Source organism: Pristiophorus japonicus, chromosome 10, assembly GCF_044704955.1.
Source record: "Pristiophorus japonicus isolate sPriJap1 chromosome 10, sPriJap1.hap1, whole genome shotgun sequence".
Lineage (NCBI taxonomy): Eukaryota > Metazoa > Chordata > Chondrichthyes > Pristiophoridae > Pristiophorus > Pristiophorus japonicus.
Window position 1 is genome coordinate 178,549,215 of NC_091986.1, and position 18,159 is coordinate 178,567,373.

General features: G+C 40.9%; 1 protein-coding gene across 11 annotated transcripts in view; it reads right to left on the reverse strand.

The window, feature by feature from the left end:
* Nucleotides 1-18,159, reverse strand: part of supt20 (SPT20 homolog, SAGA complex component) — a 119,597-nt gene that overhangs the window by 1,616 nt on the left and 99,822 nt on the right. For 3 of the 11 annotated variants that reach the window (XM_070892358.1, XM_070892359.1, XM_070892357.1), the window contains 3 exons: nucleotides 3,755-3,874; nucleotides 1,317-1,416; nucleotides 216-340 (listed from right to left, as the gene is read on the reverse strand). The exons of 1 other annotated variant lie outside the window; for it this stretch is intronic. In XM_070892358.1, the coding sequence (XP_070748459.1) occupies nucleotides 216-340; nucleotides 1,317-1,416; nucleotides 3,755-3,874 (345 nt within the window). Of the gene's footprint in view, nucleotides 1-215; nucleotides 341-1,316; nucleotides 1,417-3,754; nucleotides 3,875-18,159 lie in introns of those variants that run through there. 7 more of the 11 variants (XM_070892363.1, XM_070892362.1, XM_070892365.1 and 4 more) reach the window with 5 other exon arrangements.

Sequence of the window (18,159 nt, forward strand, 5' to 3'; positions counted from 1 at the left end):
GGATGTCATTAATGTAAATTCAATGCTCCAAAGTGATTAAATAATTGCGTCCTAATCACCCAATTTTTTTTTTCAACTGCCAACCCTCCCCCAGATTCAAACAAACACAAAAGATTTTAGATTTTTGGGCAGCACCTCAATGACTTTTCTCCATTCTTTATTTTGGAGCTGAGAATTTTTTATTTCATGTAACTGTAGCCAAGTTGCTGGATTACTTGTATCTGTTGCTGCTGCTGCAAGGCTTGTTGCTGTTGCTGCTGCAAGGCAGATGTAAGCTGGAGTCTCTGCTGAGGAAGGCTTTGCCCAGGTCTGTTCACAGCAGAGCCAAGCTGAGACAACACTACAGGGGAGACAGGTAGGGGGAAAGGGAGGGACAACAAGAGGATCAAATGAGGGAAGGAAATCAGGATAGGGAAAGATTGTAACAGAAAGGGGATCAGTAGAATTCACCTATTAGTGTAAATCAGAAACATAGCTAAATATATTTTTATGGAATGTAATAAGATTACAGGTATGTAATTTGTTAAATATACTGAGGGTGCATTTTATTTTGTGCCTCAATTTGATAATGGCATATATGCTTCTATCAGTTCGAAGTATCTTAACAGATATTTGTGGAAACTTTCGCAAGGTCCAATTAATTGTATTTAAAATGACAATAATTGGGAGAGAAGTATTAGACATTTCAATTAACAGGATCCAATTTTTACCATATCAGTATGACAACCTCATGTTCAATTTGGTTTTAAAATGCAGGCATTCTCTCTGGATTTAAGGAAATCAGCACAATACAGTTTTATCAATTTCCTAATTACAATTACAATAAAATAATGCACACTCAGTACTTAAATGTTTAAATGGCTGCAATTTTTATGGAAATATACATGCTGATCAATTGATTAGTCAGACCTCAACAGTATTGGGTATAATCAGGGAATGGAAGACAAGTGAAAATGGATTGGTACACTCCCTAAACCACCCGGAAGAATTGCTATGCAAAGCAACAGACATTTTTGGGGTGAGAGGAGGGGAAAAAGCTCAAGGGGAAAGGGTTAAGTGCAACAAAATAAATACATGCATTCAGGCTTTCAAATAGTTGGTGCAATCCTTTTAATATTGTGCACAGTCAAGCAATCTGTATCTGACTGGAGTGGCATGACAAGACTACAAGGAAAAAGCAATCATTAGCAGTTCATAGGTGCAAAATACAAGGCTGCTAGACTAGTCAGTGACATTTCTAAAAAGGTTGCTCAAGACAGAAATGAAAGGAAGAGTAAGGAACATAACAGTCAGAAGATGAAAGTAATAGTATGTACCTGCAGCCTGGGGAGGCACAAAACCTGCTGCCAGGTTGATGACTGCAGTCTGCTGAGCTGCCAAAGCCTGCTCCTGGCTAGCTGGAACCTGGTCAGAATTCTGCTGGACAGAACAGAGTTCCTACATCTGAGTTCTATGGTACTTTGCATCAGTGTGAAGTACTATTGACCTGATATTTGAACACTTTCTAGACTAAGTCTCAAGGATTTTGACCACAGTGAACCAAACTAACATTTCACAAGGAATCACAACATTTTAATAATGGGGAATTTTGAGAAGCTGATGGCATAGCTACAAACTATTTTCCTGGATAATTCAGTATTTTGTCAAAAAAAGTTCTGTTCAACAGTAAACCTAATCTATCTAGATTCTGGTTTCAGAATAACCAGACTAAATATCCCACATTCTGTACACCATTTTTCTTTCCATTATTTTCCAGGAATTAATGAATCTAATTGTTACACTTACACAGGTAACAAAAACTAGACTTAGTTCACTTCAGTTTGGTTGGTTGAAGAATGATTAATAATTTTATATCAAAGATCCTTAAAATAGCATGTGTATTCTGAACTGTTTGGAGCACGCACATGTATTTCCCAAATGTTAGCCTCAACAATCAACAAGGCATTGCCTTCTAACCCAGCAGTAGCTTTTCAAAATAATAGTCTCTTCATATTGCTGTTTAATTTACATAAAGGTAATTCAAACTAAACTTGAGGCAAGCAATCTCATCTGGGGCACCATTTATCATAGCCTACGTATCTGATGTAATGACCTAGTAGAAAAGTGAGAAAATTTCATTCAGTATGAATGAAGATATTTAGAAGGAAACGTGAAAGGCAATCCTAGTTTAGTGCGACAATGAAGTTGGCAAAAAAGGAAGCATCATGCATTTTAAAAAGCAGTAACATAACCCACCTTACCCAAGCCAACACAAATAAAGCAGCTTCAACCATCTGTCATGTAAGATTGCCATTGGTACTGCTGAAATTTTGTGGATTTAATAACATGGCATAAAATTCTACATATAACAGTTACAATGAGTTCCTGTATCCTGTAACAAGTTAACCATTGAAGTGATTGCTTGAATTTAAGTTATAGTTACTGGCCAGAGCAACCTGCTTGGGCCAAGACTTGCAGGTGGGTGGGAGAATAGGAATTAAAGCTTGTTGGAGAAATTTCTAGCAATGTACTATTAAGTTAATGTGCTACTAGGTACAGAACTGGTCCAATATAAAAAAGGCTTGAGACAGGGAAATTAACATTCTACAAGTTACAGACGTGGGCCTTTCAATCTTTGATCTTCTATATGATCCACCTTCTGCATTTTGTGCTGCAACGAACTTCTGCTTTTACAATGCATTTTTCATCTTTTCTCAGCTGCCTTTGGTTATTTCTTTTTTAAGCAAGAATTCAATGCTCTTAAAAAGTTCATTGGTCAGAAGTAACATCAATGCAGTGCCAAAGGATTAAATTATGTACATAAATACTTGTAAAAGGACAACACAGATATTGCTAGTCTCACAGCAATTAAGTATTGACTATACAGTACTTTAAAACTTTTCCTGTGATCTCATGAGAGTTAGTAATGGCTCCTTCACTTTCAAAACAAACTATGTACATTAAGACATTGTTGCACCCATTTGGACACAAACAAGTATAATAGCAAATCAGAGCCAATATTGTTGATATTTATGCAACTTCATTGAAGATCAAGGTTTACTTCAGTTCTAGCCAGAGAACTACACCAGATGCCTGGTTCATTCTGACCATGAAAGTGACTGGTTGACCACATCCAAGCACCAGCAAAAAATTTCAAGTATTCAAATAATTTCTAATTTAATGCAATGAATATTGTTAATATCAAACACTTAACATTTAAATTTATCGATTTAATTAGATTTAATGATTTAATATTCTACCATTTGTGGACACCACCATATATGAATCCTACTTTAATGAATGGTTAATATTTTATTTTAAATGTTTCAAATTTTGGAACCAGATAAAAAGAATTATACTTCCCATATCACTTTTTTCTAGGGACACAGATACTATGCTAGTTTCAGCTTCTGAATGTTAATCACAAGATAAAGTGATAATACGGCAATGTTTTACTACTGTTATTGCAAAGCAAGCCAGAAGATATTCTAGAAAATGTCGATTTGCAATTTGAAATTATAATCTGGGCTTTCTGTTTGAGCACGTGCCAGGGCCTCGATTTTCCTGCCCATTATAAAGATTGGGAGAAAATGTTGCACTGGCAAGCACACGAGTGGAAAACCCCAGCCTTAATAGTTTTAGTTTTCAGTGTTCAACCTTTATATTCTTGTTCTCTCAAAAGAATTATTTGCAATCTTTAGCTGTGTCTTGCAGTCTGTTCAGTAAGTATCAGTGACTCAACTTACTAGCTTTGTAACATGTAAAGAAAATGCACCTGTTCTCCCTGCTGTTGAGGGCTGGAGGTTGCGGACTGCTGGGATGACTGTTGCTGAGAAAACTGGGGGAGCTGTTGCTGCTGTAGTGGATTGAAGATCACTGGCGGGCCACTTGACAGCTGGGATAGGATTAAAAATGTAAAATAAGGACAAAACTACTATCTAAATTTGGATTACACCGTAATAGCTTTATAACTACACCCCTTTTTTGGCACAGAAATGTCTCGTTAAGAACTCACATAGCAAATCTATTACAATTTTTCAAAGTATCCCTGCAAATGACATGAACTTATCAATGCTATTTTTAAAATTTGTGACAGTGACACATTTACTTCTCATCTCTACTTGCCCTAAACTGAGTGGTTTGCTGGACCATTTCAAAAGGCATTAAGAGTAGACCACAGTGTGGAATCACATGTAGGCATGACCAGGTAAAAGCGGTAGGTTCCCTTCCTTGATGGACATTAGTGAATAAGATGGATGCTGACAGTGGTCTTTTTACCCCTCATGGCAGCTCACAAATTACTGAAGTTAATTTCGCAGCTTTTCATGATGGGATATGAACTCCTGACTTTGGATTTGCTAGTCAGTACCATACCCTCTACAAGATCCTGTACCATGTTTCTCTCTGGAGAGTCAAATATCCATGCTCAAATTGTTATTTAACAACTTGTATTTATATAGCACCTTTAACGTAGTGAAACATCCCAACATATACAATACACAGGTATTTAACTTTTAACTTTGTAGTTCTCACATGTTACTGTGCTGTCACAGGTTACAGAGAAACAGTTTAAGAGACGACAAATTTCTTCAGTGTAGAATTCTTGTTGAGGGATGGATTGCCTGCAACTCACACCACCTGTAAGATTTGTGATTTAGGCTTTTGCCAACAAACCCAAATGGCTTCTGAAAGGAGACATGCATCTCTCATCTGTGGAGCAGGCATCATTCCAACTGCAGGCAAAACTTTCACAACAAATATCTTCATGCGTCTTCCCTGATCATAGTGACAAGTATGTACGGCTGGGATACACAAAACTGAATTGGGTCCTTTCAGAAAGGTAGATTGTCAGCTATGTTTTACAATACTGACAACTTTTTTTGTTTGCTATACCTCATGTTAAAGACATCTCCCTTCCCCTCAGAGCAGGATCAAGAGAAGCAGAATGACAACTTTAAATTTGTTTGGGTCTACTAATGCTGCATCCTTGTCAACAATTTTGATGTAGTTGATGAGGAAAAAGTTGTGAATTTTATTTGTGCAGGGAAAAAGTCACTAATCCTAAAAGAGTATGAAATCTTTGCAAAATAGCTTCAACATAGATAACACTTTGATGTTTAAAGCTATGCATGATACACACTGTTCCTAACAATCAAAAAATGTATCAAGTATTTGATAAAGTAATTTGTTACTTTTGGCAAAAGTACCATTAGGATTTTGTATGCAAATGGAACAAATAGATCATGTATAGTCTTTCTCATTCTGAGTGAAGCTTCCTCCACTCACATACAATGTACTGAGTGTTAACAGGAGAAATCGTGAAAACTTTTCAAGATATTTTTCACATCACCTGTGATTCTCCCCGACAGCATGATATAAAAACACCTCCCTGGGTTGCTGTGCAGTTCTATTTTTCTAGAGGAGTCAGAACAGAGCCAACACAAAAGTGTGATAACTATAGCAAATATAATACACTACATAATGTGATCCTGAAGACAGGATCAAGGATGATGTTGGGGTATGGAAAATGTTTCATCTAAAGAATGAAGATGACCATAGATGGCAGACAATGTTCATCTTTTTCTTTTTTCACATCCTCCCCAGGCTTCATCAGTCTAATCCAGAAGTACCTATAACAGTAATTTGCTAATCATAGAATCATACAGCACAGGAGGCCGCCATTAGACCCATCATGCCTGTGCCGGCTCTTTGAAAGAGCTAGCTAATTTGTACCATTCCCCTGCCCTTTCCCCATAGCTGAGCAATTGTTTGCCTTTCAAGTATTTATCCAATTCCCTTTTGAAAGTTATTACTAAATCTGCTTCCACTGCCCTTTCAGGCAGTGCACGCAGATCCTAACTCGCTACATAAAAACAATTCTCATCTCCCATCTGGTTCTTTTACCATTCACCTTAAATCTGTATCCTCTGGTTACTGACCCTCGGCCTCTCGAAACAGTGTCTCCTAATTTCCTCATCACAACCCTTCGTGATTTTGAACACCTCTATTAAATCTCCCCTTCACTTTCTCTGCTCTAAGGAGAACAACCCCATCTTCTCTACTCTCGCCAAATAACTGAAGTCCCACATCCTGGTATCATTCTGGTAAATCTCCTCTGCAAGGCCTTGATATCCATCCTAAAGTGTGGTGCCCAGAATTAGACAATACTCCAGCTGGAACCTAACCCGTAATTTATAAAGGTTTAGCAGAAACTCCTTGCTTTTGTAGTCTATGCCCGTCTATAAATCCAAGAATTTTTTTTTAACCACCTTCAAAGATTTGTGTACGTACACCTCCGGGTCTCTGTTCATGCACTCCCTTTAAAATTGCACTATTTAGTTCATAATGCCTCTTCCTCATTCTTCCCATCAAAATTCATCACTTCACACTTCGCTGCATTAAATCGCACCTGCCATGTGTCTGCCCATTTCACCAGTCTGTCTATGTCCTCCTGAAGTCTGCGACTATCCTCCTCACTGTTTACATTTCTGAGTTTCTTGTCATCTGCAAACTTTGAAATTATGCCCTATATACCAAAGACCATATTATTATATATCAAAAAGCAGTGGTCCCAATTCCCTCCAGTCTGAAAGTGATCCTTCACCACTACACTCTGCTTTCTGTCCCTTAGCCAATTTTGTATCCATGCTGCCCCTATCCCCTTAATTCCATGGGCTTTAATTTTGCTAACATGCATTATGTGGTACTTTATTAAACACCTTTTAAAAGTCCATCTACACAACATCAACCACACTAACTTCATCAACTTCCTTCGTTACTTAAAAGAAGTCAAACAAGGTTTATATTTAACAAATTCATGCAGGCTGTCACTTATTAACCAATATTTTGTCAAGTGACAATTAATTTTGTCTCAGATTATTGTCTCTAAAAGTTTACCCATCACAGACATTAGGCTGACTGACCTGTAGTTGCCAGGTTTATCCCTTTCCCTTTTTTTGAACGGGATGAAACATTTGAAATCCACCAGTCCTCTGGTACTGCTCCCATATCCAAGGAGGATTGGAAGATTGTGATCAGAGCTTCCGCTATCTCCACTTTCCTCAGCAATCGAGGATGCATTCCATCCGGACCGGGTGACTTTCTACTTTGAGCGCTGCCAACCTTTTAAGTACCTTTCCTTTATCTATTTTTTTCCGATCCAATTTCTCTACTACCTCCTCCTTTACTGTGATATTGGAAGCATCCTCTTCTTTAATGAAGACAGATGCAAAGTACTCATTTAGTACCTCAGCCATGCCCTCTCCCTCCACAAGACCATCTTTTTGGTCCCAAATCGGACTTGCCCTTCCTTTGACTACCCTTTTACTATTTATGTTTATAAAAGACTTTTGGGTTCCCATTAATGTTACCTGCTAATCTATTCTCATACATTCTCTTTGCCCCTCTTATTTCCATTTTCAGTTATCCTCTGTACTTTCTGCATTCAACTTGGATCTCTACTGTATCACAAACCTGACATTTATCATAAACCTCTCTTTTCTGTTTCATTTTAATCTCTATTACGTCACGTTCCTGGGCCAACGCACAAACGGTGACCGTTTGTGGCAACCTCATGCGCCATGCACCAACCCCTTTCCGCCCCCGGGGGAAATTGTCGCGAGGCTGGCCGACATCCACTCGCGGGATGGAAGTTAAACGAGAGGGTACCATTGCCCCGCGCCCCCATCTTTAATGTTCTGCTGACTCTTGGGTCAGCTTCAGATCATCCCTCCTAGCGTGGTCGGGGTTGCCATCGCGCAGCCCCGGCACCGTGCTACCCTGGTGGTCCATCAGAGGCCTTGCAGAGTGTGCAGCGGCCCTCCCCTTTAAGTGAAGGGGAGGGGCATTGAAGCGTTAAACAACTTACCCAGTTACTGCCGTGGGACCTGCCCCTAAAGGAAGTGGAGGGTGCGAGATTTCGCTTCACTTCCTCTGAGGGGTGATAAGCCCAATTCAATGGTTGGGGTGGGACTTTGGCGCCGTGAGCAAGAAGTCCCAGCCCCAGCAGGTTACCGACCCCAATCGGGGCGCAGGTCAATTTCGCCCCCTGTTTTGAGTCATCCTGGGAGCTCTAGCTTTGTATGCACTTCCTTTTCCCTTCAGGGGATTGTGTCTAGTCTGTAACCGAATTATCTCTTGTCCTTTTCCATTACTACTCTATACCTAATGGTAGTGATCACGGATTGCCAAATTTGCTCCTCTATCTCTTTCGCACTATTTGATGGCTTATAGTACACACCTAGCAGCATAAAGCTCATCCAATATTTCTTAATTCTAACCAAATAGATTCTGTCTTTGAATCCTCAAGTACATTAGTCCTTTCCAGTGCTGTAACAGTATCTTTAATTAATATTTTTATCCTTCTCTATCGTTCCTGAATTGCCAACGAACCAGAAGCTGTGCAGAAGTGTACTGTGCACTCCAACAATCAGAAGCATGATTTTTCTGCTTTTTAAAATACGATCCCGCTAACCAGCCTTTTCCCTTCCCAGCTTTTTCACCAGCCCGCTCCCTCCACGGCTTTTACTCCCTTCACTACTTTTAAAACATTTTCCCGGCTTTCGCAACAACCCAGCTCCCTTCCTGGCATTTAAACATTTTTTAAACAAACCTCCAGTGACGAACCAGCAGCGCACACGCGCAGACCACTTACGGTTTATAGAATCATAAAAAGTTACATCACAGAAGGAGGCCATTTTGGCTCTTGTGTCCGCGCCGGCTGGCTAAGAGCTATCCAGCCTAATCCCACTTTCCAGCTCTTGGTCCGTAGCCCTGTAGGTTGCAGCACTTTAAGTGCACATTCAAGTATTTTTAAAATGTGGTGAGGCTTTCTGCCTCTACCACCCTTTCAGGCAGTGAGTTCCAGAGCCCCACCACCCTCTGGGTGAAGAAATTTCCCCATATATCTCCTCTAAACCTTCCCCCAATTACTTTAAATCTATGCCCCCTGGTTGTTGACCCCTCTGCCAAGGGAAACAGGTCCTTCCTACCCAGGCCCCTCATAATTTTATATGCCTCAATCAGGTTTCCCCTCAGCCTCCTCTGTTCCAAAGAAAATAGACCCAGCATCTCCAATCTTTCCACATAGCCAAAATTCTCCAGTCCTGACAACATTCTTGTAAATCTCTTCAGCACCTTTTCCAGTGCAATCACATCCTTCCTGTAACGTGGTGACCAGAACTGCATACAGTACTCCAGCTGCAGCCTAACTAGTGTTTTATACAGTTCAAGCATAATGTCCTCGCTCTTGTATTCCATGCCTCGACTAATAAAGGTAAGTATTCCATATGCTTTCTTAACCACCTTATCTACCTGCCCTGCTATCTTCCGGGATCTGCAGACCGGCAATCCAAGGTCCCTTTGTTCCTCTACACTTTTTCAGTGTTGTACCATTCAATGTTTTATGCCATGCCTTGTTAGACTTCCCCAAATGTATTACCTCACATTTAACTAGATTGAATTCCATTTGCCACTGTTTGATGGCAGCAGTCACATTCTTCCTGAATATCTTGTAACCAGGAATATTAAGTTCCCAATCATCCAGGTTTGAACTAGGTCTCCGTTATTACCAATATATCATAATCCTGTGTGGCAATTTTTGCCTACAGCTCACCAACCTTATTTTCCACACTTCGTGCATTTATGCACACCCACGCCAAACACATCCTAGTCTGCCTCGCATTTTGCCCCTGTCTGATCCCACTTATTTCTGAATTACTCTTTATTTAAATGCTGTTTGTCTCTCCCAGTCCTCTATGCAGCCTGTTTCTCCTCTCCAATGCGTTATCCTGGTACCCCTCCCCCTGCCAAATTAGTTTAAATCGTTCCCTACAGCACTAGTTAATCTTACCGCAAGGACATTGGTTCCAGCCCTGCTGAGGTCCCTCCTGCCCCAGAACTACTCCCATTACGCCAGGAATCTGAAGTCTTTCCCTCTGTACCATTTCTCCAGCCACACATTATCCTGCTCCTATACTCACTAGCACATTATAAATTGTATTTATTAATCAAACAGTATTGGAGCAGCTCCCAGTAGCCCCAAGATGCAAATAGAGTGAACCCATTACATTTTCTGACGGTTTCTTATATGCAAAACAACTGTCATGTAGGCTATCACTAAGCAAGCCATATTTGGTTTTAAGTGCCATAAGGTACAAAAATGTATAGTTTTGTAAAGGAAATTGATAAAAGATCTTGGCGATTACATAGTGGAATCTACATTCTACTTCTAATTTAATGAGGATAAATTGAACAAAAGGTAAATTGAACAAAAGAACAGTTATTACAGTAATTTCCTGTTGAAAATTAAATCGCCTTCAGAAGGAATTTAGAGTGATGCTATAGGATTGCATGGTCATTATGTTATGACAAGTACAACAAGCATACAGTTCTTCACACCAGAAATACGTTCACAACAAAGATATGGGTTAAAAGAAAGATGTAATGGTTTATGAAAACCTGGATTTAAATACAAAGTACTATAGGAAACTGGCAATTTTGTGAACAGACATGGAATAATGCGATAATGAAATGTGTACACAACAACCATTTGTCCATCGGCAGAGACTGAGGAAGAAATAATTGTCATTTATTCATCCCACAATATTTAGTGTGAAGTAAATTGCTATTATATCAGTTTATAAAATGGCAAATAACGGCTTAGAAATGCATGGAATTGGAGATTCGAGATATACACATGCGTCATTAAATGCTCAGTGGAACAATGTGGGTGCTGTGCTGCTTGAGCCATGGAAACGTCATCTGCAATAGCTAAGTTAGAATTGCAATATTTCATTAGGTTATCTTTGCGAGTCAGAGAAAAAATTACTTAGTTTATAGTCTTAGCATAATTACCTATTGTTATGCCTTCGACTCATAACCAAAAATAACTTGGGCAGAGAAGCAAAAAAAAAATGTTGGGCGGACTGGGTTTTTTCCCCCCTGAAAGCTTTATGTTGTATTCTAATCATTCTGAAGTTTCTGTTTATTCAGTAGATAAAGGCTAATGACTGCAACAGTGCCAAAAGTTTTTCCAGAATTCAAGACTGATGTAAGCAGTTGCAGCTTATCTGACCTGACTGTTAACTCTAAGGTAGTTACTGCATTTGTGGATAGTGTTTACGGGGGGGAATCAAAGGGTCATTGCCACTCCTACAAAGTGTCCACAAAGCATATTTTTGTGTTTACCAACATTTAATGTGTTAACAATAATCTTCAAGAAAATGTCACTTTGAGCAACCGCATTTTTTTTGAAACATACAAGCATAGTTACATTTAAGAAAAAATAAATTCCACGTGCCTGGTACTAAATTTTGAAATAAATTGGATAAATTTTTATGTGCCAATAATGGCAATATATAACAGCCATCATGTTTTCAACGCATGTATACATCTCCTCTAATAAGTTATGCACATATTCTTGAACATCAATAAACTGTAGCATCTTTAAATGACAATGTATGAAGAATTGAAACATTATGCCTGCCAACACAGCACATCAGTACACCATTAGAAAAAGGGAGAGAATTTTTGTTTAATCACTGACATAGTCAGGAAACTACTGACGATCACGATCTTAGGACAGGAAATAACCACTCAAATATTTTCCACTTTGGATCCACTCGCTCATAGTCAAGGCCTTATATACTAAGCATTTATAATACTGTTACGTGTGTCTGCATACGTGCACATGAGTGTTATCCTGTTGGCATAGCTACAGTGGATTTGCAGGATCTCGCAAAGCCTCCTTAATAAAGTGCAACATCCCCACCGACACCTGGGAATCCCTGGCCCAAGACCGCCCAAAATGGAGGAAAAGCATCCAGGAGGGCGCTGAGCACCTCGAGTCTCGTCGCTGAGAGCATGCAGAAACCAAGCGCAGACAGCCGTGGCTCCCCACCCACCCTTTCCTTCAACCGCTGTCTGCCCCACCTGTGATAGAGACTGTCATTTCCGTATTGGACTGTACAGTCACCTGAGAACTCGCTTTTAGAGTGGCAGCAAGTCTTGCTCGATTTCAAGGAACTGCCTATGATGATGACAGCTATAGTGAGGGTGCTGGGGAAGGCCCGAAGGATGTAAGGTTTGGTTCTTCCTTGAAAGACTGCTGAAATATTAGAATATGTACCATAGGCGTGGTCTTATTCAATCTTGGAATCTAAATCAACCTCACATACAACAGACTATGTCGACATTGGATGAGGGCACTTTGAGACACTTGCTTTAGAAACTTTGGTTGTTATTTTCAGCAGGTGGTCTTCCTCACATACTTCAAACCACTTGCTTCTTTGTCAGATGTGGCAGAATGACACAAGCAGAAATGATGCAAGAAAATACACACACACACACTGAATTTTATCAGAACAGTTCCAAGCTTAATAAAATGCAAGAGATAAGCTGGAATGGAGATGCTAGGTGAAGATTCAACTACATTTAAACAAGGAAGACCACACCTAATATGCTTTTTCAATGAAATTGTAGCAAAATGTGCCAAAACTGGATGAGAGACTCTGAAGGTCTAAATATTCAAGCCGACTTGAAGCACTGCACCAATTGCCCTGAACTGTTAGATCAAGACTATCAATGCATGCAAGTTACTCCAGGGTACCCACCTTATAGTGTCAATGAACGATTATGCTTTAAACTATCATAGAAACATAGAAAATAGGTGCAGGAGTAGGCAATTCGGCCCTTCGAGCCTGCACCATCATTCAATAAGATCATGGCTGATCATTCCTTCAGTACCCCATTCCTGCTTTCTCTCCATACCCCTTGATCCCTTGAGCCGCAAGGGCCATATCTAACTCCCTCTTGAATATATCCAATGAACTGGCATCAACAACTCTCTGCAGCAAGGAATTCCACAGGTTAACAACTCTCTGAGTGAAGAAGTTTCTCCTTAACTCAGTCCTAAATGGCCTGCACCTTATCCGAAGACCGTGTCCCCTGGTTCTGGACTTCCCCAACATCGGAAACATTCTTCCTGCATCTAACCTGTCCAGTCCCGTCAGAATCTTATATGTTTCTATGCGATCCCCTCTCATCCTTCTAAACTCCAGTGTATAAAGACCCAGTTGATCCAGTCTCTCCTCATATGTCAGTCCAGCCATCCTTGGAATCAGTCTGGTGTACCTTCGCTGCACTCCCTCAATAGCAAAAACGTCCTTCCTCAGATTAGGAGACCAAAACTGAACACAATATTCCAGGTGGGGCCTCATCAAGGCCCTGTACAACTGCAGTCAGACCTCCCTGCTCCTATACTCAAATCCCCGAGCTATGAAGGCCAACATACCATTTTCCTTCTTCACCGCCTGCTGGACCTGCATGCCAACCTTCAATGACTGATGAACCATGACACCCAGGTCTCGCTGCACCTCCCCTTTTCCTAATCTTCTGCCATTCAGATAATATTCTGCCTTCGTGTTTTTGCCCCCAAAGTGGATAACCTCACATTTATCCACATTATACTGCATCTGCCATGCATTTGCCCACTCACCTAACCTGTCCAAATCAGCCTGCAGCCTCTTAGCATCCTCCTCACAGCTCACACCGTCACCCAGTTTAGTGTCATCTGCAAACTTGGAGATATTACACTCAACTCCATCATCTAAATCATTAATGTATATTGTAAAGAGCTGGGGTCCAGGCACTGAGCCCTGTGGCACCCCACTAGTCACTGCCTGCCATTCTGAAAAGGACCCGTTAATCCCGACTCTCTGCTTCCTGTCTGCCAACCAGTTCTCTATCCACATCAGTACATTACCCCCAATACCATGTGCTTTGATTTTGCACACCAATCTCTTGTGTGGGATCTTGTCAAAAGCCTTTTGAAAGTCCAAATACACCACATCCACTGGTTCTCCCCTGTCCACTCTACTAGTTACATCCTCAAAAAATTCCAGAAGATTTGTCAAGCATGATTTCCCCTTCATAAATCCATGCTGACTTGGACCAATTCTATCCCTGCTTTCCAAATGCGTTGCTATTTCATCCTTAATGATTGATTCCAACATTTTCCCCACTACTGATGTCAGGCTAACCGGTCTATAATTACCTGTTTTCTCTCTCCCTCCTTTTTTAAAAAGTGGTGTTACATTAGCTACCCTCCAGTCCATAGTAACTGAACCAGAGTCGATAGACTGTTGGAAAATTATCACCAATGCGTCCACTATTTCTATGGCCACTTCCTTAAGTACTCTGGGATGTAGACTATCAGGCCCTGGGGATTTATCGGCCTTCAATCCCGTCAATTTCCCTTACACAATTTCCCGCCTAATAAGGAGATCCTTCAGTTCCTCCTTTTCACTAGACCTTCGGTCCCCGAGTACATCCGGAAGGTTATTTGTGTCTTCCTTTGTGAAGATAGAACCAAAGTACTTGTTCAATTGGTCTGCCGTTTCTTTGTTCCCCATTATAAATTCACCCGAATCCGACTGCAAGGGACCTACGTTTGTCTTCACTAATCTTTTTCTCTTCACATATCTATAGAAGCTTTTGCAGTCATTTTTTATGTTTCCAGCAAGCTTCCTCTCATACTCTATTTTCCCCCTCTTAATTAAACCCTTTGTCCTCCTCTGCTGTATTCTAAATTTCTCCCAGTCCTCCGGCTTGCGGCTTTTTCTGGCTAATTTGTATGCCTCTTCCTTGGATTTAACACTATCCTTAAGTTCCCTTGTTATCTACAGTTGAGCCACCTTCCCCGTATTATTTTTACTCCAGACAGGGATGTACAATTGTTGAAGTTCGTCCATATGATCTTTAAAGATTTGCCATTGCCTATTCACCGTCAACCCTTTAAGTATCATTTGCCAGTCTAATCTAGCCAATTCACGCCTCATACCATCAAAGTTACCTTTCCTTAAATTCAGGACCCTAGTTTTTGAATTAACTTTGTCACTCTCCATCTTAATAAAGAATTCTACCATATTATGGTCACTCTTCCACAAGGGGCCTCGCACAACAAGATTGCTAATTTGTCCTTTCTCATTACACATCACCCAATCTGGGATGGCCAGCTCTTTGGTTGGTTCCTCGACATATTGCTCTAGAAAACCATCCCTAATACACTCCAGGAAATCCTCCTCCACCGCATTGCTACCAGTTAGGTTAGCCCAATCAATATGTAGATTAAAGTCGCCCATGATTACTGCTGTAGCATTATTGCACACATCCCTTATTTCTTGTTTGATGCTGTCCCCAACCTCTCTACTATTATTTGGTGGCCTGGGGACACAACTCCCACTCGCGTTTTCTGCCCTTTGGTATTCCGTAGCTCCACCCATACCGATTCCACATCATCCAAGCTAATGTCCTTCCTTACAATTGCATTGATTTCCTCTTTAATCAGCAACGCCACCCCGCCTTCTTTTCCTTTCTGTCTATCCTTCCTAAATGCTGAATACCCTTGGATGCTGAGTTCCCAGCCTTGGTCACCCTGGAGCCATGTCTCTGTGATGCCAATCACATCATATCCGTTAATTGCTATCTGTGCAGTTAATTCGTCCATCTTATTCCGAATACTCCTCGCATTGAGGCACAGAGCCTTCAGGCTTGTCTTTTTAACACACTTTGACCCTTTAGGATTCTGCTGTAAACATAAGAACATAAGAATTAGGAACAGGAGTAGGCCATCTAGCCCCTCGAGCCTGCTCCGCCATTCAACAAGATCATGGCTGATCTGGCCGTGGACTCAGCTCCACTTACCCGCCCGCTCCCCGTAACCCTTAATTCCCTTATTGGTTAAAAATCTATCTATCTGTGATTTGAATACATTCAATGAGCTAGCCTCAACTGCTTCCTTGGGCAGAGAATTCCACAGATTCACAACCCTCTGGGAGACGAAATTCCTTTTTAATTGGCTTTAAATTGGCTCCCCCGTATTTTAAGGCTGTGCCCCCTAGTTCTAGTCTCCTCGACCAGTGGGAACAACCTCTCTGCCTCTATCTTGTCTATCCCTTTCATTATTTTAAATGTTTCGAGAAGATCACCCCTTATCCTTCTGAACTCCAACGAGTAAAGACCCAGTCTACTCAATCTATCATCATAAGATAACCCCCTCATCTCCGGAATCAGCCTAGTGAATCGTCTCTGTACCCCCTCCAAAGCTAGTATATCCTTCCTTAAGTAAGGTGACCAAAACTGCATGCAGTACTCCAGGTGCGGCCTCACCAATACCCTATACAGTTGCAGCAGGATCTCGCAATGAAGGCCAACATTCCATTCGCCTTCCTGAATACCTGTTGCTCCTGCAAACTAACTTTTTGGGATTCATGCACAAGGACCCCCAGGTCCCTCTGCACTGCAGCATGTTGTAATTTCTCCCCATTCAAATAATATTCCCTTTTACTGTTTTTTTTCCCCAAGGTGGATGACCTCACATTTTCCAACATTGTATTCCATCTGCCAAACCTTAGCCCATTCGCTTAACCTATCTAAATCTCTTTGCAGCCTCTCTGTGTCCTCTGCACAACCCGCTTTCCCACTAATCTTTGCGTCATCTGCAAATTTTGTTACACTACACTATGTCCCATCTTCCAGGTCATCTATGTATATTGTAAACAGTTGTGGTCCCAGCACCGATCCCTGTGGCACACCACTAACCACCGATTTCCAGCCCGAAAAGGACCCATTTATCCCGACTCTCTGCTTTCTGTTAGCCAGCCAATTCTCTATCCATGCTAATACATTTCCTCTGACTCCGCGTACCTTTATCTTCTGCAGTAACCTTTTGTGTGGCACCTTATCGAATGCCTTTTGAAAATCTAAATACACCACATCCATCTGTACACCTCTATCCACCATGCTCGTTATATCCTCAAAGAATTCTAGTAAATTAGTTAAACATGATTTCCCCTTCATGAATCCATGTTGCGTCTGCTTGATTGCACTGTTCCTATCTAGATGTCCCGCTATTTCTTCCTTAATGATAGCTTCAAGCATTTTTCCCACCACAGATGTTAAACTAACCGGCCTATAGTTACCTGCCTTTTGTCTGCCCCCTTTTTTTTTAAAAACAGAAGCGTTACATTAGCTGCTTTCCAATCCGCTGGTACCTCCCCAGAGTCCAGAGAATTTTGGTAAATTATAACGAATGCATCTGCTATAACTTCCGCCATCTCTTTTAATACCCTGGGATGCATTTCATCAGGATCAGGGGACTTGTCTACCTTGAGTCCCATTAGCCTGTCCAGCACTAACCCCCCTAGTGATCGTGATTGTCTCAAGGTCCTCTCTTCCCACATTCCTGTGACCAGCAATTTTTGGCATGGTTTTTGTGTCTTCCACTGTGAAGACCGAAGCAAAATAATTGTTTACGGTCTCAGCCATTTCCACATTTCCCATTATTAAATCCCCCTTCTCATCTTCTAAGGGACCAACATTTACTTTAGTCACTCTTTTCCGTTTTATATATCGGTAAAAGCTTTTACTATCTGTTTTTATGTTTTGCGCAAGTTTACTTTCGTAATCTCTCTTTCCTTTCTTTATTGCTTTCTTAGTCATTCTTTGCTGTCGTTTAAAATTTTCCCAATCTTCTATTTTCCCACTAACCTTGACCACCTTATACGCATTGGTTTTTAATTTGATACTCTCCTTTATTTCCTTGGTTATCCACGGCTGGTTATCCCTTCTCTTACCGCCCTTCTTTTTCACTGGAATATATTTTTGTTGAGCACTATGAAAGAGCTCCTTAAAAGTCCTCCACTGTTCTTCAATTGTGCCACCGTTTAGTCTGTGTTTCCAGTCTACTTTAGCCAACTCTGCCCTCATCCCACTGTAGTCCCCTTTGTTTAAGCATAGTACACTCGTTTGAGACACTACTTCCTCACCCTCAATCTGTATTACAAATTCAACCATACTGTGATCATTCATTCTGAGAGGATCTTTTACTAGGAGATCGTTTATTATTCCTGTCTCATTACACAGGACCAGATCTAAGATAGCTTGCTCCCTTGTCGGTTCTGTAACATGCTGTTCTAAGAAACAATCCCGTATGCATTCTATGAATTACTCCTCCAGGCTACCCCGTGCGATTTGAGGCCCTTTTTGTTTTTTGCCTTGGGTTTCTCTGACCTCCACTTTTACTATTCTCCTTTCTATTTTTTGCTTCTGTCTCCATTTTATTCCCCTCTGTCTCCCTGCATAGGTTCCCACCCCCCTGCCATATTAGTTTAACTCCTCCCA